Source organism: Pelophylax lessonae (assembly GCF_965119305.1).
Source record: "Pelophylax lessonae genome assembly, chromosome: 8".
NCBI classification, from domain to species: Eukaryota; Metazoa; Chordata; class Amphibia; order Anura; family Ranidae; genus Pelophylax; species Pelophylax lessonae.
The window spans coordinates 196,491,063-196,513,465 of record NC_138775.1 but is presented as its reverse complement, the minus strand read 5'-3'; the positions used below and the strand labels follow the sequence as shown (position 1 = coordinate 196,513,465).

General features: G+C 38.5%; 1 protein-coding gene and 1 long non-coding RNA gene across 2 annotated transcripts in view; one reads left to right on the top strand and one right to left on the bottom strand.

Moving 5' to 3' along the window:
• The window catches only part of LOC309561492, a 465,013-nt gene that overhangs the window by 57,326 nt on the left and 385,284 nt on the right, over window positions 1-22,403 (top strand). The window lies entirely within an intron of this gene.
• Window positions 1-22,403, bottom strand: part of TGFBR3 (transforming growth factor beta receptor 3) — a 318,385-nt gene that overhangs the window by 51,431 nt on the left and 244,551 nt on the right. Inside the window, 7 exon segments of the mRNA XM_082264972.1 lie at window positions 544-661; window positions 5,043-5,342; window positions 7,550-7,723; window positions 8,993-9,139; window positions 11,865-12,014; window positions 14,489-14,733; window positions 18,516-18,705. Of these exon segments, the coding sequence (XP_082121098.1) occupies window positions 544-661; window positions 5,043-5,342; window positions 7,550-7,723; window positions 8,993-9,139; window positions 11,865-12,014; window positions 14,489-14,733; window positions 18,516-18,705 (1,324 nt within the window).

Here is a 22,403-nt window from a genome sequence, read left to right as displayed (position 1 = left end):
GCAGCAAACTGCATAGAGATTGGATTTTTTTGCTATAAATTACTGAGTGCCCTGCTTTTACTCCATATGCACACTATGTACAGCTGCATGACACAATTTGACAGTAATAAATTCCTCTTGGCACTACGCCAGCAGATACTGTGCAACATTTATGTCACCATATCATATAAATAGTATAAAGCTACTGTATTAAATGTGTGATAATTATCAACTCATGCTCTAGTTCATAGACGAATACATTGTGCAGTGAATAAGCGTACTGCCCTTGTACAGTGTTCTCTGCAAAATTCAATTACATCCCCATTTAAGGATATCTTTGGTACTGAATTGTTTACATCAAGCTAAATCCTACAGCCCAAATATTTTAAACATGTTATACCATCCTATAACGTCTGCACAGGACGCTGGTGTATACAACTGCCTGTTACAACTGAGTTGTGTGAGAACATCTCTTTCATCAAGAACAGTTCAAGAAGAATTCAGTGAAAATTTAAGAAAAACATATTTTTTTTTCCCTGGGATTCTAGGAATATGTTGAATTACCTGAAGTTTTCTCCATTGTGATCACCGCTAGTGGCTTTGTGAATGACTTCTTATTGTTCATCATTACTAGTATCATGCTGCTGTCAAGAGATGTACAGGCTTCATCAGGAGGAATGCACTGAAACACAAGTATGAAAGGTCAGGTTGGGATGCGCCAAGTATCTTTACAAGCTTTAAAAGACTGTCAGACTGACCTGGTACAGTATGTGAGGCTGAAAGAGTCTGTACTGTTAGCAAGAATCAGTTAAAAAAAAGTTAGGCCTTAGCATACCATATATTATCTAGCCCATAACAACCAAACCAAAGCCTTGTTATATTTCAGGATTGAAAGATGAATAGTTGACATCTCCCATTTTGTTCCTGTTTTCTGTTCTACATTATTTTTAACAATGTTTCATTGTGTTAGGTCCTAGACTAAAAAAGTAGATGGGTCCATGTGGGAAACTACACTCTATACATTATTATTATTATTTATTTTTGCTAATTTATTTAAAAAAAAAAAAAAAAAACACATGCATGAAGAACCAGATGGGAGCTTAGGGGCTAACTCCACCTTTTGCACCATGTTACATGTTAAAACTGTATTTAGGGTATAACATGATGCAAATAAGACCCCCATCGTTTATTCAGAGGGGCAGGTGAATGAATGAACTACCACCGTGGCATACAGACTTGTAGTTCTCAATGAAACACAAGCACAGTGGGCACTTATAGGCCATTGACACTTCCTCCAGCTCTCTGACTTAAGTTCCAGTATGGACACAGAGATGAAAAAAGTGTCTCCCGGAGCCTGACATTGCACTTGCGATCCACTTTGATGCCTTAAAGACTGATTTGCAAAAAAAAAAAAGAACATGACAATAACACAAACTGTACATTATATTTCAGGTAGAATATAAAGTTGTGATGAAATCCTTGAATATTTTGATCCACAAAAAAGATTAGATGTATGATATTGTGTGTGTTTTACCTAGTCACATCCTGTGTTCTAAAACAGCCTTTTTCAACCAGGGTGCCCAGGCACCCTGGGATGCCTTGAGGTTTATTCGGGGGTGCGTTGGCAAAATACCTAAAAATAGCCCAACAATTGTATACAAGCCGGCATGTGGATGAAGGCTGTCTTTTCAGTTACACAAAGTCACAAGTTTTCATTGTGCACCACTACAACCTTCTAGCTGCCAGCGTCCTAATGACCAATGGCATCATCAGTTAAAGAGGAGGATGTCAGTTGCCTGCATAGCAGCCTTGTTTGACCCCCCCCTGCCCCTTTCTATCAGCTTTGGGGGTTACATTAGCTGAGTGATGGAAAAAAAAGGGGAAGAGGAACATTGGAATACTAGTCAGTACCAGTTCGCAAAAGTGTATTTGCTTTGGTAGAATAAATCACCTCTAATGTTGTGTGTCCTCATTGGACTTGTGGATGTTGCTGAATTTTGTAAAATGATTAGAATAGTTCTTATGACTTGAGACTGTCCATCATTTTTAAAGGATGCCTCAAGACTGTCCATCAATTTTAAAGGGTGTCTCGAGACTGTCCATAAATTTTAAAGGGTGTCTCGAGACTGTCCATAATTTTTTAAGGGTGCCTCCAGATTGTCCATAATTTTTAAAGGGTGCCGTGACTGAAAGAAGGTTGAAAAACATCGAGCAAATTCAGCCTGTTAGATACGTTCCCCCTAACACAATTGATCTTTTAAACTATCTTTAATGGGGTAATTCTTCCCAATATTCACATCTGTAAAGAACATTTTTTCTCACTGACCATCATCATGAGTTGTTAAATAGAGTAATGTTTAGCAGGGTTTCCCTGAGACCAGAAAGTTATTTCAAGGGTTCCTCTGTGTTGATAGGGTTGAAAAAGGCTTCCTTAGATTCTTGAGACAAAGGGTACACCCACAGACATGATAACAATCATCTGATCTAGACAATTTCAACCAGATTGGATTGAGATGTCATTGTCCACGGCAGACCTCCATCAGACAGAGCAATTGATTGGACTGATTTGTAACCCAGTCTGGACTGGTACTGTTTCCTTGCTTAAGCCAGCACAGGTCTCCTGCTCCCAACTTCCCACCCTTACCCTCTCTATTGACACAATCTTATAGTTTATGGAAAGCTCTGCAGACAGCTTGACCTTAGGATGCTCATGTCACACATGAACAAATGACCACCCTCTCAAGCTTAAGCAGAGAATAAGCATGGCATTAAATCCTAACCCCTCTTCCTTAAAGAAATGAAGCAAAACACACCTCTGAACACAAGTAACCCGACACATAATTGTCAGCGTGTATACTTCAGTTTAGTAGCATGAACGTTCCACTTGAGATAAATGCATTCAGAATTGCTGTGGTTTTCCACACTGCCCTCAAACACAATCTGATTTTCTTACTATTATCACACAGTCAGTGCTCATTTCAGGAATGCAATGAACCCAGTCTGGGTTACATTGAAAATTAAGGCTAAGTGCCATGTCAAGAGGCAAGCAGCTATGATGTGCAATTACTACTTATACCACTAACACATACTCCAAAAAATAAATACATTCAGCATTTATAATCTCAGAGCTTATCTAAACCTGAAAGCAAAAATGTAAAATAATACAGAGTACTAATCCTTAGATGTGGTGGATGTAATAGTTCCCTCTTTTTATAAGGCTTTTTCCTTTATTTACACCTGGTGATGCTGCCAGCAACACAATGTTCACTCACTCTACTGTATCAGCCTTATCACCCTACGATGCTCTCCTAATTAGGACCTCAAACACTTCCCCTCTTCTCATCTCCATAGCTGGGATGGTGTATAACATCTGGATTTCTGGGAGGATCAACAGGTATTTTCTGTACCTAGCCTTTAAAAGTAAAACTAATGCAGCCACCACATCTATGGACTGGCGAGCTGCAACACATTATATATTTTTGCTTTCATTTAGATATACTTTAAAGCTAAACTCCAGGGACATTAAAAATGCTCACTTGCAGTGGGTCTATCCCTACACTGCATGGATTAAATGCTCCTTTAGGTCTAGGAGATTACAGTGGTTGATAAGCCTTATAGTTTTTCACCTTAATGCATTCTATGCACTAAGGTGAACAACCATCTGTGCTCTAGGTCTCCCCCAGAACCCCTCTTTTTCTTACCTGAGCCCAATTCGATCCAGCGATGTGCACGAGCACAGCAGCTACATCCGCTGTCTCTCTCCTCATTGGACAGATTGATAGCAGTGGAAGCCATTTGCTCCCACTTCTGTCAATCAAATCTTGTGACACAGCAGTGGGTTGCAAGGCCAAGACTAGCTGTCTGTGTCAATGGACTGAGCAGCGGGACTTGGCAGCGAGCCTGCACAGGTTCCCCCGGGGAAATCGGCAACATGTTTGTCATTTTATTACAAAAAACAAGTTGACAACCACTCTATTAAAATCAGTTTTACTTACCTAATACCTGTATGCTCCTGCACTGCAAAACCGATCCCTGCAGCCTCTTGTAACCAATGGTCCAGCAGTTGTAGGCCCTGTGATGTCATCAAGTCCAATGCAGGGTCTATAGCCCTGCTTTGGAGGTGAGGGCGCTGAGGAATAGTCCACTGCTGGAGCATAGGGGAATGCCAACTGCTTCTCCAGTCTCCTTATTTAAACAAGCATTTAATAAATCAACCTGTTTCTGGATTTTTTTCAAGTGTCAAAACACTGACTGTGGGGCTGTGTGATCTGACATACACAGCCCTGGCAGAGCTGAATAATTGTGTACTCTTATGAATGAACAAGGAGTGCTGTTATGGCTGGGTGATAGAGCTGCCGGTGTCCTGTATGTTTTTCTAGCAGCTGGCAGCTTTATCACACAGCCCCTATAGCGCTGCTTGTTCAATTATAATTATATACATTAATCTTAGAAAGGGGGGCATAGACTCAATGCTGATTGTACTCTCCACCACAGGAATACCCATAAATATGGCATCAAACTAGGATGGAGATACAGCGGTTATTAACATAGATCTACTTTTAATCCACAACCACTCAGAACAGGGCCAAGTACTATATGCACTCAGTCCCATGGGGAATTAAATAAAAGGATGTAGCTTCCACCAGGGGTAGGTAGACAGCATAGAAGGTGTTTCTCAATAGAAGCAAAGGAACAATATACTCATATTCACACGCAATGCAAATTATCATACAAGACATTATCATTGACATCTTAGTACAAATGATACATTTTTGAATCTGTGGTGTTAATAATTACCATTAAGATTATTGTTAGATTTTTAACAGCTGTCTACTTTGGTTAAAAAATAGGGGGCAAAGCTACCTATTAAAATAGTTCTTCAAAAGGCATTAAAACTCATTCATCTTCAAGCTTGACTGCTGAGTGTAGGAAATTGGCTGCACTCTCAGTTCTTTCTACTAATCACTCATTGACCTTGGAGTGTATCCATAAAAACAGAAAACGTGACTTGTTCTACTCAAATACCTCGAAAATCAAATGGCATAAAAGAGCCAAAATCTCACCTTGGGTAGTTTATCCATCTCTCCATCTTTATTTGTGCACAAAGTCAACTCACAATGCAGGAAGAGCAGAGAAGAGTTAAACATAGACTTAAACATAAAGCTGAACCGTTTCCTTTCTGTTTGCTCTTGTGATTTTGGGTAGTTTAGTTTCTTTACATTGTAGAACTTGACAGAATCATCTTTGGGACAGATGTTCTCTATGATTGTATAGTCGCTTAGCAAATCAGAATTGGAGGAAGTAGAAACAAAACAAGTTTGGATCATGAAGCTCAGATCTTTTTCTGCCTTGGTTAAGGAGACCTTGAAAATGTAAAGAAGAAAACTGTTAGGGCATTCATATTTTTTATTTTAAATGAAGATTCAACAGTGGAATCACGGGCAATATAATTTTGCTGAATCATGCTCAATTCTGTTGAGCATGATTCAGCAAAAATATATATATATTTTTTTAATTCTTCTAAAATATTCATATTTTTATGCAGAGGCATTTACAGGAAATGCACCCTTCTGATAGAAACTATTCAATTATTTTGAGGTGCAAATTGTTTATAAAAATACAGTATGTTGAAACACATCACTAATTAACTGTAAAAGGGTCAGTCCACCCAAATGTGACTCTTCTTGGAGGCAGGTTGGCTGAGTCTGCTCATGTCCTAGATACTTTGACAGAAAAATCTCCCTACCATAATACTGTCCACCTAGAAGTTTGGGTTATTCTCACCTCTGCCTGCTTTCAATGTGACTGTAGTGTAGGCACATTTTCAAAGTCACTGCAGCTTTAAGTTGCACCGATTTGAACGGATGCCATTGAAAGAATGGGCTACAACTTGTCATGTGCCTTTGATGTCAAAAGTCGCATGATAAATCACACAAGTGTGAATGGAGCCTAAGATAAAATATTGGCCATTGCAGGTGTGCAGTTCCACAAACCCAAGTGCAGATATTTTACCAACAGTTCCCAAGAGATATAGGAAATTGTCAGATGGTTTAAATCTCCCCTGCTTTGTCAAATGTATATCTCTACAACTAGCATGCTCATGCTTCCTGCTAATTATAAAGCTCTACTTCTTACCAACATAAAAATAGTAAGACAGTTAACATTTTGCTGCACACCTAGCTTAGCCAAATACATTTATGAACAAATTTCAGCTGGGCTTTGAAGCAATTCTGCATGTAAAGCTGGACCACAGTGTTATAGAACACAATGACATTTTGTAGTACTTTTACGTTTTACATTTATATTGCTGTTAAAGGGTGATTAGCAGTGAAAGATTTGTTTTACATCCTCCGTTAAAAGGTTATATAAAAGGCAAAGCATGTTTTTAGTTTTGGCTAGAGAGGAGAGGGTCATCCCCTATTTTTCTTTGTGGCTACTACCAGCAAGACAGAAAATTAAGGGAAATGCACAATTTTATAGCTGTCACCAAAACAAGAGTTGAGGGTAAACCATCCAATGGGGATACCTGTTCCAGTGACAATGGTCAAAGATGTTTGGATAGGGAGAGAGGAGTGCCCAGTGACCAGAGTAATGCCCACTTTATGGAAGGATTACAATCTTTTATTTAAAATAACGAATGTACAGATCGAGCCAATGCAGGATAAGCCCCCCCCCCCTCCGTTCTTCAGGGGTGTTGGCATATGTAGACAGAGAAGGAAGGGCTCTGTGGTGGTACCTGGGTCTCTTGTGAGAGCAAATGTCGAGTAATTCATGAGACTGTAATACTTCCATCAAGTGTGGCAGACACTGTGTGCTCCTCTCTCCCTATCCAAATATCTTTCCCACTGAAGCGACATCTCAGTCGTAACAGTAAGCCCATACCTTCAAAGAAGGTAAACATCACAACCCATCCACGGAACCAACTAATACCAACTAAGTATAACTTATTCAGTCCAGCGTGGTCTCTAGCTTAAAACATCAATGGTCTAAGATAGGAATTCCTCTCAATTTTAGGAGACTCCCTTTATTTCCTGTTGTACCTTCAAAACAGAAAGCATAGGGAATCCTCCCCAGAGGGGGCAAAAATAAAAAAAAATAGATAGATAAGGATTTTTACCCTTACCTATTTTATCTAAAACTAAAAAAAGGTTATGTATTTATATACTTTAAACCACTGACCTCAGCAAAATACCAACCCTATACCACCCTGTCCCTAAAAACTGCAGATAATCAATCATCAAAATGGCCACAATCATGAATTTAGCATTATAAATGAATGAGAGATGGGTTGGTCAGTTGTTATTATACATAATAAAAATTGCGGCATATCAAAGAGTTATTTTTGGAATATTGATGTTCTATGGCAATGGTTGATTAGTAAGCAAAAGATAAACACCTATAAAAGCATTAAAGGCACTTGTGTATCTCCCCATAGGACATTTATTGCTTTAATAAACATAATCTTAGTTATTAACAATTTTGTATAAAAATACAAACATGTTTTAAAGTCACACAGTTGTTACCTCTGCATTACTGGCTTTGTGGGATTCCCATAACACTAACAGCTTACCTCCACATAAACCTGCCCGTTTTCAGTCACTGAGAAATAGTTCTGAGAGGGTGTAAGGAACAGATCTGTTTTATAAAGCTCCATGTTAAATGTAACATTGTTTATTGCTGCGTCTGGATGAGCAAAGATGAGTTCAAAGGAGGACTCAGTATCCTGTGGCATTGTACAGTTAAACTAAAAAGACAAGAAAAGAATATTAGTTACTAAAAGTAGAAAGTTTGAAGTTTTTTATTTTATTTTTAGCACAACGGTTTCCAGTTAATTTATTAATTTCTGGATTGCAAAATTGCCCTCAATTGGATACTGAGTAGAGTAAACGTCTATAGACTTTGTTAATCATAGAGAACCTTTTTAAGGGATGTGGAGAAGCTGCCACAGTAGCAAAAACTGTGAACGGTGCCAAGATATCACAATGAAGGTAGTCTAATACATACATAAATCACTTGCTGCTCCTATTGATTTGCAGTGTTGTGTTGTATATTCACTCACATAATTTATTCATTTTCATGCATCGCATATGCATCATATAAATGGAAAACAAAGTTGCTTTAAACTGATGACTTATTTTTGTATATCACGCATGAGAATTTAGTACTGAAAATGACACTCATTTTTGGTCTGACCCTTAAAGAATGTAGAGTGGAACACAGCAAAACCCAAATAAACAATTACATACATTGAAAAGTGATTATTTCCCAAAATATACAGAATAAAGATATATATTTTAATCTGTATTTTCCATTTCAATGGTGTACTGTTTTTTTCTAGTACACAGCATTTACAAGTAACGTCCCTGCATGCCAAAGCAGAAGCCAATATTTTTCACAAAGCTAATGTAGACAACCCTTTTCAAAAGCACCAATTAAACATTGCTTTTACATAAAAAATAACTTTCACATGGCACTGCAAAATCAATATGGAGGGAGGGGTTTCTATCAGTAATGGCAACAGTTTAATATCCTCTTTTTAATATCATTAGATAATAGATAAAAAATGGTCAAAGACCCTAATAAATAGAACACCTTAATCACTGCAACTAATAGTAATTTTACTATGTACTCACTCAGATTGATGCTGCTATTCACAGACATACATTTCTGATATTCTGATGCACATATACTGTTACCTGTTCCCTAAGATGAAAAAGGGTGAAGAAGAGAGGGACATGGACCTGGGAAGGTATTCAGAATATAGTACCAACAGGGATCATAATGATCACAACCTAGACCTGGCAATAACTCTTGGGGATCTGGCTTCCTCAATGCACTATAGAGTGAATGTGCAAAATATTTGGCTGGCCAGGCCACTCAAATTTTTCCCCTCAGTCTCGTGAGTGGCAGCTATGTCTAATAATATAAGTCTAACAAAAAACATTCAAAAGGGAAGCAGCTAAAATAACTTTTTAGAAAGTTAGCTCCTTGTGTCTTCCTGAAGAACACATACCACCACAATTTCAGGACGCTTCAAGTATGGAAGACCTATTTCAGTTTCCTCTGTGTCTCCTGGAAACCCACTATCGCCAGATTCCAAATCCTCGTAATCGCTAGGCCAGCCACTTCCCTCAGTGGGTGGTGATAGCTGTATAACAATCTGGAACATCACAGGAAAAGCTGTCAGTGTGACTGCTTTCACAAAAATAAAAAGCATACAATTTTTTGTTTTTTTCGGACTAAATGATTGTAGTTAACTGATTGCTTTTCCATTGAGCATACTCGTTTTAAAATGAGGGAACTCCACACAAACAAACAAAGCACCTAAATGACCAAAAGGCAAGGTCATAAGAAAAACAGATTGTTTGGGAGCATGTGGAAACTATGAAACCAGCAAGAGAAAAGGAACATGTGTTTTTTATACATTCGGATTGAGCTCTGGGGAGGAAGCTGCCCTATCGTGTGAACAATACTTATGTCAAGAGAAGTATTTGGATTTTATTTCAGGCTCAAATATAGAGATTGCAGGAGATTTGTTTTATAGACCAATGAATGGGCAGTATAGAAAATTTGGTCTAGATGAAGTTCATTACAAAACCACGTCTTACTAAGCTAAGAGATAAAGCCCATCTGTTGCTCGCGAGACATATGTAGCCTTTAGCTTTTTTTCTGTGTCTCTTGACATCTCCCCTGCAGGCTGTACATATGTGTGTGACTAAACACTTTCTATATGGATGAAGCCGAATCCCAGTCACCTTTAGAAGAAATCCATGTACAGATTTCATACATAGATACATTGGTCCCACTTGGACTAATGTAACTATGCATATACTATATCTGGCCGATCCCACTAGAAGCTGCATGATGTTACCACCTCACCTCGTACAATCAGAGAATGCTTTGCATTCATTTGTAAAATGCAAAGCATTCTTTGAATGGCCCCTAGCCGGGCAGCCAGCATCCTGTGCACAGAATGCCGCAGGGCAGAGCAGGGGAAGCAAGTGGAGATCACTGGTGCATTGGCGTAAACTGCAATTATTTCAAGCTTCCAGGGGTCGGTCAAGTATGGTACTATATACACATGGTTACATTGGTCCAAGTAACTATATATAAAATATCCATACCTGGAATCCTTCTTTACTTTATGTCATTATTGGTGTGTAAATATACTGTAGCACATATACCCCGATTATACCCTGAACTCCTTTCATACTACTAGGGTAGAACAATTTTTACGTTACTGATGATTTCATGAACACTGACCTTTATTTGACATTTAAGCCAGAATTTTGTGCCAAAATGTATGTTGGTGTTTCTGAACTAACATTCTATACTAGCAGCCATATCATTTCATGCACCAGAACAATGTTAAAACTGAAATTTGTGATTGTTGAGCCATAGCTTTATTAAATTATTATATTATTGGCAGTTCACCTTGGTAACCCAAAGCTTTAACCTTTAGGGCAGGTGATATTCTGAATTGCTTGTCATTGTACCCTAAAGAATACCTCTTTATTATCTTTCAAATGTCTACAATGTGTGGTCACTCCAAATTTAAGGCTGATTTACCACCTTTGCTGAGCGCTACCACATGCATGTAAATATACCTTATATTGCATGTTAACATAGGTTGTGGCAAAGCAGCCAAGGTTTTAATGGACCTGTACCTTTTTTCAACATAACACACCACAATGCACTGAGGGCTCACATATGTGCCTTGTGTTGCACTAAAATGCATTTGTGTTGTGGTGCTTTGGATCGCTATTTAAAATAAATAGCACATCACAATACTGTATAACGTGTGTTACTGTGCATTGCAGTAACATTTTACTATGCATTAAAGCATTGTACAGATGTGAATCTGGTCTAAAGAAAAAATAATACCATCTGAATTACAGCTGAATGTGATTGAATAAGCCAACATTTAACAGACAAAGATATTTTATCAGTCTGCGTTTGTGCACATATCTATAATGGCTTTACCAAGGCAGTGGGTATACAAAAAAATGTGTGATTGCAGTGACTTCCTAAAGCTATATTTGTCCCTTACATCCCATCCTACAGTAAACCACAAAACATTCTCTAAAAAACACTGTGGCTTATTCACAAGTAATGTATAACAAGCTTATTTTTTTTTTCTCAACTACTGTTTGGTAGAGCATTTTTCCAAAAATGTTTGTGTAGAAAAAAAAAAAAGTATAATAAAGTTATAAAAATGTACCCAAAATCTGCATTACAACAAACTGTTCTTGACAGTCGTGATACCCCATAAGCTACAACTAAAAACAATTGATTTTGGGTTGATTTAATAAAACTGGAGAGTGCCAAATTCCATGCAGTTCTGCATAGAAATCAATCAGCTTCCAGGTTTTTTGTCAAAGCTTAATTGAAGAAGCTGAAGTTAGAAGCTGATTGGCTACCATACACAGCTGCACCAGATTTTGCACTCTCCAGTTTTAGTAAATCAACCTCACTATTTGTCAGTGATATCAACAACCATTTATGGTCCTGAAATCTCATAACAAAACTGGTGGGAAATAGAAAAGAGTGTGATCTAGCTGAGCTGTGTTCTAGGCAAGGATTTGGGAAGATGTTGGGGTCTAACATTTTTGAGCTTATGCTTGGTAATGTATGTTTAAAATGTTTTCAGTCAGGAAAAACGAAAGTTAAAAAGAACAGGAAAGAAATTAAAATACAATTTAAAATAAGGTGAAAAAAGATAAGAGGACAAGTTTAAATCCAAGAAAGGGAGAAGATCCAGGTAAACCAAAACAAGCATACAATTCTACACTACCTAGAAAACTGCTAAACAGCTATCAAAGTTTTGATACCAGATTTCTGTTAAAATGCCTCAGATAAAACTAACAACCCATCAATCTACTTACAGTATTAAAGTAAACAATACTTGAGCCATCATAGGTGTGCTGTGTTCCACATCCCTCCAGGGAAGACTCTAAGATAAAATGAGTGTCATTTTCCTGTGCTCTGCATACTGGATCGAGTAGAGAAAGCTCTGTCCCTATGTATCCATTGGCCTTAAAAAGGATGCAACAAGTCAACAGCTAAGGCCAAAAACCATGATTAGAAGCATAAATCAGTATATGTGGAAATGCACCGCGCTAACAATAACTTACAAAGCTGCCAGCACTACAATCGACATAAGATTGTCCATAAATAAAATACAGGAAAGTGCAGCACTAAATATAATGTGAATCCATATAGCTGTGATGAAAACATCAAAACAATACAATAATATCACAAGAAGTGAGTCCATAATTCATATAGCATGGTGAACAAACGTTGAAAACCACAAAGTGAAGTTGAAGTGTTCTAGTTCATTAATTTGGTATATATATATATATATATATATAGTGATATATATATATATAGACTGGCAATCCCTTTGAAAAAGTCATATATGATGAAACGCATCAGTGCCATTATTTCTTGTCATCTATCACTTCGGTTTATACATACTGGCTATCTTCAGATGTTTGTAATTATTTTTACCATTGGAATAATTTTAATTAAGCGGTTTTACACTATGTTTGTGTACTCTGGCTTATTTTCTATATCGGGGTGGCGCCTGGAGACCAGGACAACCTATTCCAGAATCCTACGGGTTTATTCGATCAACCACCATCCATGATTGAGCTTTTCTCCCTTGGGAGGATTTTCTGGCTTGTCTGACCCATCTACTGTAAGCTGCCTGGGTCCATACCTTCTAGTGAGCGCATTTGCCTTTTCACATTGGTGCTGGGTTTGTCTTCACTGATGATTTTGGACACTAGAACATTTTAGCTTCACTTTGTGATTTTCAACTTTTGTTCATCATGTTATATGAATTATGGACTCACTTCTTGTGATATTATTGTATTGTTTTGATGTTTTCATCCCAGCTATATGGATTCATTTTATACTTAGTGCTGCACTTTCCTGTATATGATTAGAAGCAGAATGCATTATCATTTATAGTTAATAAACACATTTTAAGCCCAAAGGCCCTAAGACACATTTTATGGATTTTTTAAGCCAGCCAATACTGATATCAAGCACTTCAATTTCGCATCATTTAGGCACAAAAAATATATTAACACAAAGGTTCAGTTCACAAAACTAGCAAACCAAAGATCCTTATGTAAAAAAAAGGCCTTTGACGACAGGCTTTGGGCTTGTGTTAGGGAGTTCCTTTAAGCTTTGAGGAGCTTCTGAGGCTATTCAGAATTCATTGACAGGTGCACTTGACCTGCAGTTAATGCAGTTTTGCATTGCTTTAGACATGTTCAGGGATGCAGATGAGATTTGAAATGTATTCACCTAGCTTAAAATTAGGCACAATATAACGGTTTTAAAGATTTGGCCTAAATTACATATTTTGAAATTTAATGCTATTTTCATTTAGTAAATTTTAAACATCAGGAAACTGAATGCTACTGCACAGTGGGCAAGGGGGCTATGCAGATGGTAAAAGGACAGCCACATGGGGAAGAGGTTGTCAGAATGAATGTCTTTCATCACCTGCAGAGAAACCAGTCCCTGATAAGAATGTTTAAGAAAACTAAGTATAGAGGTAGCCAGCCCTGACCTCTCCATATGAAAACAATAACCTATCTAACCCTGTAAAGCAAAAATCACTATACATACCTTTTCTGCAGCTGATCCGGTCTCCAGGGGTGGATGGGAATGCTGTGTGCAGAAGACAGGCAAATGCATGGGAAGCGAGATCATCTATAGACTTACTATGGGGCTTCCGATGTCAGCTGCCTCTCCTGCACACGCCTACACAGAAAAGCTGCCGCTGACAGCTCAGTGTGGGACCGGACCGACGCGACTGCAGAAAAGGTATGAATAGTGATTTTTTCTTTACAGGGCTAGATAGATTAGCCTTAGAATGTGGCTGCCAGTAGATTTAGAGCTAGTTCGTTTTTGGCTGGACTTCTACTTTTTTGTAAATCACAGGCCTGCAACAAGTAGGCAGATCCAGAGTTCTGCTTTCACTGTTTGCTTTCTTTTCTTAGGTTAGTGACTCAAAAAGTCACTTTTCAGAAAATGTCCGGCTGACTTCCTGTGTACTTATTCCACCTAAGCATACTTCAATCAGTTTTTGCCCAGGCTAAGATGACTGATATAGGAAAACAAATGGTTTCACTTAACTGGAAAGCAAAGTTTAACAACCTGTAAAATATTTCATGTTGCCCTAACAATAGGAATATTTTTCTACATATACATTTAAAAGATAACCAAAATATTCTTAATGTGAGGTAATCTATTTTTTTTATTAAAAGATCCTTTATGCATTTTTAACACTCATTGTTGCCCATTCCTGTCTCAGCCACTGTGACTTCCCTCCATTTGCGCGACGGTCAAAAATCTGAATTTGTATGCAGATACTCCAATTTTTGTCAATAAAGGAAAAAAAACATCACTTGTGTGATACAATATTCCTATAAATGCAAAACGTCTCAATTAAATTACTGTATTTATACATAAATCAGTCAAAGTTACGTACCTGTAGATTTTCTTTTTGTATCGCTGCCACCATCTTAGTCTCATCGCATTTAACAGACAAGGCAACATTAATGTTCCCCTGTGCCTCTTCTGGTTCTTTCAGTGAGTCCTCCACGTCCAGGTTTTTTAAACCGACGCGCTGCAAATCTTCTGTTGTAAGACTAAACTCTCCCGTTCCTTCTGAACCACTTAAACGCAAAATTTCTAACCATTCATAGGCTGACTTGTCGTCATCATTCATCTCTACTAAACAAAAAAACAACAGTTCATACCATAAACCACATATTGATTATAACAATTAGAACTAATCCATTGCTATATTAATATGTAAAATAGATTCCCTTCAGAGGGGGTTCTGGTCAGCTCAGTAGATTGCTTTATAAAAGGCCTGGATTCTTTCCTAGGTGTACAAAATATAACTGGGTACTAACATTTATAGGTGAAGTTGATTAAGGGAATATCCGATTGCCTATCGGGGGATCAGGAAGGAATTTTTTCACTGCTGTAGCAAATTGGATCATGCTTTGCTGGGGTTTTTCACCTTCCTCTGGATCAACTGCGGGTATAGGGTTGTGTATATGGGATTGTATGGTTGTGTGTGCTTTCTTTTTTTTTGGTTGAGCTAGATGGACTTTTGTCTTTTTTCAACCTGACTAACTATGTAACTAACTATGTAACTATATTATTTAATTACCTTCATAAGCAATGATATAAATGATTATGCCTAGGTCAGTTTTGTAACTATTAGGAATCATGCACACTGTGGTAAATGCAGTCATTCCACTTTAAAAAAACTACTATTCTAGTTAAAATGTATCTCTAGTCTTTTTAGTTTTGGACAGAATAGAAACAGAACAAGAAAGTAAATGACAAGAAAATGTTTTTGCAGGGACACAATAGCACAACAATTTTTCATTAGCAGGGTAGGGAAAAGCTAGAACCTATATGAGCATTTTATTGCTATTTGTGTTCTGTTTGAGTTCTCCTCACGGAAGTAATGTTGTCACCTTGAAATGAAACAAAAGGAAATGGCATACAGACAAAAAAGAAAATGTAACTTCTCCCTACTTAATCCAGAAAACTTTAGCCCCCTTGCACACCAGCTGCAGTGCGCCCCTCCTAGAGTTTTGGTGTGCCCAAGAAGGATGGATACAGTGTCCAGTCATGCTGCAGGCAGCCTGTTAAAGTCTTTGGCAGGCTGTGGCTGGATGGGGTTGAACGCTGTACAGAGTGGTAGCAGCGTTTAGGACCTTGTGCGTTCAGGGACAAAGGTCCAGAATGCAGAAGACCTATCTTGGACCTTTGTCCTTGAATGCACAGGGCCCTAAAGGCTGTTAAAACTTAGTACAAGGTTTAGCGCAGCTCAGCCACAGCCTGCCATACATTTTGACAGGCTGCCTGCAGAAGGGCTGAACATGCACCTGTCCATCCCAGCCCGGAAGCACTAAAATGCCAGCAGGGATGCACTGCAGCTGGAGGGCCCTGTGCGCAAGGGGCCTTAAACAATTAAAAAAATGTAAAAACAACCAAAAGCATATGATGTGCATTACCTGCTTCAAAGTAGCAATGCTTAAAGCAGTTGTAAAGTTAATTTTTTTTCCTGAAATAAAAATTATACTTATCTGCTTGGTGCAATGCTATTGCACAGAGAAACCCGGAACCTCCATTTCTGGTGTCCCCTGGCAGCGCTCTTCAGCGTGTGCCACCAGAGGAAGCCGCTTTCCATAGTGCCACACATGCAGGCTCACTACAGAGCCAGGCTGTGTGTGTCCTTTGACACATACAGTGCGGCTTGGCCCCAAACCCTACTCTCTGCTCACTGGATTTGACTGATAGTGGTGGAAGCCGATGGCTCCCACTGCTCTCAGCCAATCCTGTGAGATAGGATTGGAGAGATGGGCTGTGTGTGTCCATTGACACAAACAGTGTGACTCGGACCCTTCCTCAGCTCCCTGCTCACTGGATTTGACTGACAGCTCCTGCTGCACTCAGCTAATCCTGTGAGAAAGCAGAGAGAGGAGAGAAGATCTGCAGACCAAGCACAGTGCTGGGTTAATACAGAACTCAGGTATTTAGGAAGGGGGTACATTAAGGTAAAAATCCCTATGAATTTAGAGCCACCATTGAATGCTACATAGAAACCATATCTGTTATTGTGTAAAAGTTATTAACCTGCATTGCACTTACGGTAGTAAAACAGTTTTGGATGTGGAAGGGACAATATTTAGATATATGTTCAAATTAATGTGTGTGTATAGCTAAAACGTTTTTCTTGTTTTTGGATAGAGTAGTAAAGGGTAAAAAAACCCTGCCAGATTATTCTGTTGCTGTTTGTGAATCATTAGGGAAATTTCCATATATTTCCTAACCCAAAAAGCACAACAGGAAGTTAGTGGAAATATCTCTCTTAGAATCCGTAACTAGTGTATAGGATTTCCCCTCAACTCATGTTCATTCAGTTTTTGACTTACTGTTTCCGTGACAGTGGTCACCAGTACAAATAAGTGTTGAATCCCCCAAATGGGGGCTTAAACAGCAAAAAAAACTTGACAGCAGGTCTATCCCTTTCCCACCCTACGCAAAACTAAAAAAACCTTTTGAGCCTAGGAAATACACTTTTATTATCATATTCCACATATTTTCAAAATCACCAGTATTGCCTGCGGTCTCCTTGTAGCCGATCTTTTCCTATTACTGACTTACCACGTTTTGTTCTCCGTGGAAGCAGTCTTGGCAGAGGCAATGGGCTGCAGCCACTGATTAGTGTATTCTGATAGTTGAGAGTCCCCATTGTCAGAATGTAATAGGGTTGATTTACCAAAGGCAAATAGACTGTGCGCTTTGCAAAATGCAGTTGCACTCTGCAAGAGCAGTTGCTCCAGAGCTTAGTAAATCAGCAGAAGCTCTGCTGACTTCCATCATCCAATCACGTGGAAGCAAAAATGCTGTTTTTTTTTTAAATGTTCCTTCTATGTCATTGGGTATTCTTTGCAAAGTGAAGCTTTACTTAATTTACTAAGCTCAGGAGCAACTGCATTTGCAGAGTGCAACTGCACTTTGCAAAGTGCACCGTTTAGTTGACTTTAGTAAATCAACCCCCAATGTCTCAGCTGGGAGGATTCCTCTATTCGCCTCGTTTGTGTGGCTGGAGAAATCCATTCTTTTTTTTTTTTTTTTTCAGCCTACTGGCTGAATGAAAAAAAATTATTCATCTATGGCCAGCCTTAGAGCCTAACACCTTTGCTCTGGCAGGGCGACAATACATGCAAATAATACAACATACATAAAAACAAGCAATCTCAGAGAGAAAAAAGGCTCCTCCAACAATTCAAGAGGATTACAACAAATAGCCATGGGTAAATGGTCCACCGTTTATATAATAGGAGAGAAAAGGCTCCTCTAACAATTCAAGAGGATTACAACAAATACCCATGGGTGACTGGTACACCATTTATATAATAGGAGAGAAAATGCTCCTCTAACAATTCAAGAGGATTACAACAAATAACAATGGGTGAATGGTTCACCATTTATATAAAACAATACCTTTTTAAAATAATTCAAGTAGATTTCAAGAAAAGATGCACTGGAACGTATTATAGTTTTTAATCATGAAGCCTATAATTATGCTCCATGAATATGATCATACTGGGACCTGGTTCTTGGCTCCTGCGCATTTATAAGTTTCGCAGTATGAAGCCTTGTATAAATAAACTAAAAATCTACTACTGAATTAAACAAAATTTATATACATGCTGGATCACTAATCTAATTAGGAACCTTGTGGTAATGCAGAACCTAAATCCTTGGCGTAAGAAGCAGGAAGGCTCTTTTCTCTATTGTGCAAAGAAAATTCTGCAAAGCAAAGATGTCTCAGATTTACACTGATTTTATATACATATATAATATATATATAATTTTACATACAACAAGTACAGTGCACAAGTACAAGTACTCTGTCTGGTATTCAATTTAATTCATAATAAATTAGATTCACATGTGCAAATATTGAGATGTTTAATCCCTACCTATGTCATCAAAGAGTTTAATGTGGAACTTGTTTGCCACTTGTGCATGAGTGTAGTAGTTCACTGAGAGATTTTCATTAGAAGCCCACTTGATTAAACTCTCCTGTGTTGACGGAATGTTTGGAATCACCCGTTTGCTTGTTGACAGAGATTTTTCTGTATCTTTGTCAAAGCTGACACTGTTTGGAGTCTACAGATATAAGAGCAAATAAAAAAAAAAAATCACATCAGAAAGAAAAGATCAACAGATTTTAAATATGGTTATTTAATACCAACATCAAAAATGTAGATCAGGGATAATCACTCTACTGTACACCACAAAAGAAACTTAAAATGTTATACTATAGGTAATATGTTTAGCATGTTTCACAGGAGGTGCAAATAATTGGAGAATCTGTATCATTCCAAGTTGTGGTCATTGACAAAACGTCAGTGGCTCATTATATATATTCCACTCTACACACTAAGGTGTACATTATATACCATCACACCACTCCATTCTGTACACGGTGCTGAATATTATATACAGTGCTTGACCCCACTCCACTATAAAGACTTTGCTGTATATTATATACTATACATCACTCCACTGAACTCTGTATACTGTGCTGTATGTTATATATTCTACACCACCCTGTGCACTGTTTTTGATGTGTTTTTGGTGTGTTTTTGATGCAGTTCAGTGCATTTTTCCCCTCTTATATTTAACCTTAACTAAGGACATGTGTGTTGCAGTGCATTTTTGGTGCGTTTAGGTGCGCTCCAGGTTCGTTCAAGTGCCTTTTTTGAGCATTTTACAGGGTTCCAGTACAGTCCAATGAAGGAAAAATGCAGCATGTTCTACTTTTTTTTCTGACACTGGAACGCACTGGAACTGCAAGCACTGGTGTGAAATATGCTATTGAAAATCATATATCCTACTTTCCATGCGTTTTTTGATGCAGAAAAAAAGGCACTAGATTGCATGTTGTGGCCCTCATACCATACATTGCTGTATAATCCACATGGCTCCATACTAGACACTGCTATATAATCCACATGGCCCAATACTATATACTGCTGTAAAACCCACATGGATCCATACTATATATTGCTGTGTCAACCACATAGTACCATACTATACATTGCTGTATAATTCACATAGCTCCATATTAAAAAATATAGAATAGCGTTGAGTATTTTAACCCCCAAGATAAACAATGCCACATCCCCAATAGGAAGCATTTAAAGTAAACACTGCTTTACAATCCATATGGCTCTATACTATACACTGCTCTATAATTCACATGGCTTCACACTATACACTGCTGTATAATCCACATGGCTCCATATTATACACTGCTGTATAATCCACATGGCTCCATACTATACACCAGTGGCGGCCCATCCACTGGGGATGCAGGGGTGCTGCCCCCCTATCCATGTGTCCAGCCCCCTAATATACATGCAGGGCGCCGGACGCATGGATTCCAATAGGGGATTTTTTTTTTTGAAGCACGTGATTAGAGCCAGAGGCTCTAATAGGCTTCAAAGAGGGTGGGCTCGGGGCCCAGAGCACTGCACCCTGAGCCCACCCAATTGTATGACAATAGCAAATGAATATTTGCTATTATCACACTGATTTTCCTCCCAGCCAATCAGGAAGCGGGTCATGAGACCCCTTTCCTGATTGGCTGAGAAGAGAAGCGATTTTACTGGCCATTGGACTGGAAGAGGGAGGAGACGTACGGCAGGAGGAGACTCACAGATGCTCGGGGAAGGAGCAGGTAAGGATGCTGGCTGTCTGGCTGGCCATCCTGGGAGGGGGTGGTAGATTTGATTGCTTGATTTGGTGTTGGTTTTGCCGCCCCCCCCCAAAATTTACATTCACCAGCCGCCACTGCTATACACTGCTGTATAATCCACATGGCTCCATACTATACACTGCTGTATAATCCACATGGCTCCATACTATACAATGCTGTATAAGCCACATGGTCCCATACTATACACTGCTGTATAATCCACATGGCTCCATACTATACAATGCTGTATAAGCCACATGGCTCCATACTATACACTGCTGTATAATCCACATGGCTCCATACTATACACTGCTGTATAATCCAAATGGCTCCATACTATACACTGCTGTATAAACAGTGAACAAGTAGGGAAACCTCAAAGAGTCAAAACTGCACTAGTAAACAGATTAAGATTTTTGGGCATCCCAGTGTGAATTCCACATAAAAATTCAATGTGACCTTGCAGTGAACAATTAAGATTTCAAAAAACCATAGCTGGAACAAGGCTTTTGATCACTAATAGGAGGGAGTACTCACGCCTTCATTCCCACAATAAGTGACCTCAGACTAGCTTGAAATCTCAAAGCAAGAAACAGCTATAAGTTTGTACTTTCCTCGAATAACAGACTGAGATTAGATATCAACAATAAGGTTTGGTAACCCGCTCCATGTGCAAACAAAATATGCTTTGGTAACTCAATTACTAACATCTGTGAAAATATTTATGACCCTTTTCTGGTGCTTCAGCTTAGAAAAAGAAAAAAAAATAAACTTTAAGTCAATTGAAGCATGGACAGTATTAGACTCCAGATAGATGAGCCACGCTAAATATCCAGTTTAATTGATGCACCCACTCTAGATTTAGTTTCAAATAAAATGCATCTCATTTTCAACAACTGTTTATTTTTTACGGTCTGGAATTTTCTTCATGCAAATTGAGACATTTTCATGCTTGTATGGAAAGAATGTCGATGTGAATTTTATTTCTATAATAAGTTAATGTAGCTTATCCATTTCAATTTATCACTCTTTAGAAATAAATTATATCTATAATAGCAGGTTTATAAAGCAAACAACTGTTTTTTATTCTTGAAGAGTATTTAAAAGGGTTTCTAGAACGACCTCTTGGCTGGGGCTATTTTGTGTGTTAAAGTGTATGAATACCCAAAATCTAATTTTTTTGCATGTCTGGCACCATGCTTTATTGAATACAATTTTCTTAAGCAAAGTTTTTTTTTTTTTTTTTTTCGTGAATACGTTGCAAATTTTCTTGCCTGGATATCTAGCTAATAACAGCACTTTCTGTTTCAGGCAAAAAATTGTGAGCCACTGCCTTGCAAATAGCAGCAAGGTTGCAACTTCAGTTGGGTGTTGGGCTGCATATTAGGTCTGTGTATGTCTCTTGCAGACCTGATAGACAGCCTATTGGCCAACTAAAGCCCCGTACACACGTACCGATTGTGTAATCCGCCAATTGTAGGCCGATTGTTAGTATGATGCTTCCGACAGCCGACAGCGCACTTTCGGCCGAAAATAATCTGTCGTGTAGACATTAAAATTTTTGTTGGCCAACACCAGAACGGCTGATTGTTCGCCAGTCAGTACAGAATTCGGCCGACAATCAGCAGATTTGCAAGACTGGGCATGCTCAGAAAAGAAAAAACACACGGAAAGTTAACCATCACATGACATCACTTCTGCAGTCGGCTGTTGTTGGCCGACAAAATTCGTGTGCAGTCTTTTGCAGTTTTCAACAGACACGACAGCCCTGGACAAAAGACGGCCGATCGTTCGGCCGACGATCGGTACGTGTGTACGAGGCATAAGGAGTGTGCACAGCAGGCTGACAATGTTACTGCTAACTACAGCCGGTTCTTTGAGTTTTTTCATTACTAGGAGGTGCTGCAAAAAATCTTTAGGGGCTAAGAAGATGATTTTGGAGCTTCAACTGGAAGGTTAGTTAATTAAAAACAATTGTTTGATTATACAGGGAAGCAGGCAAAGGTGGTAAGGGGAAAAATGTGGCCAGTCATAGTCTTAAAGGATATTTTGCAGCACCACCTGTTAATAAAATCTGGTTTGTGTGTTCAGTTATAAGAAAACA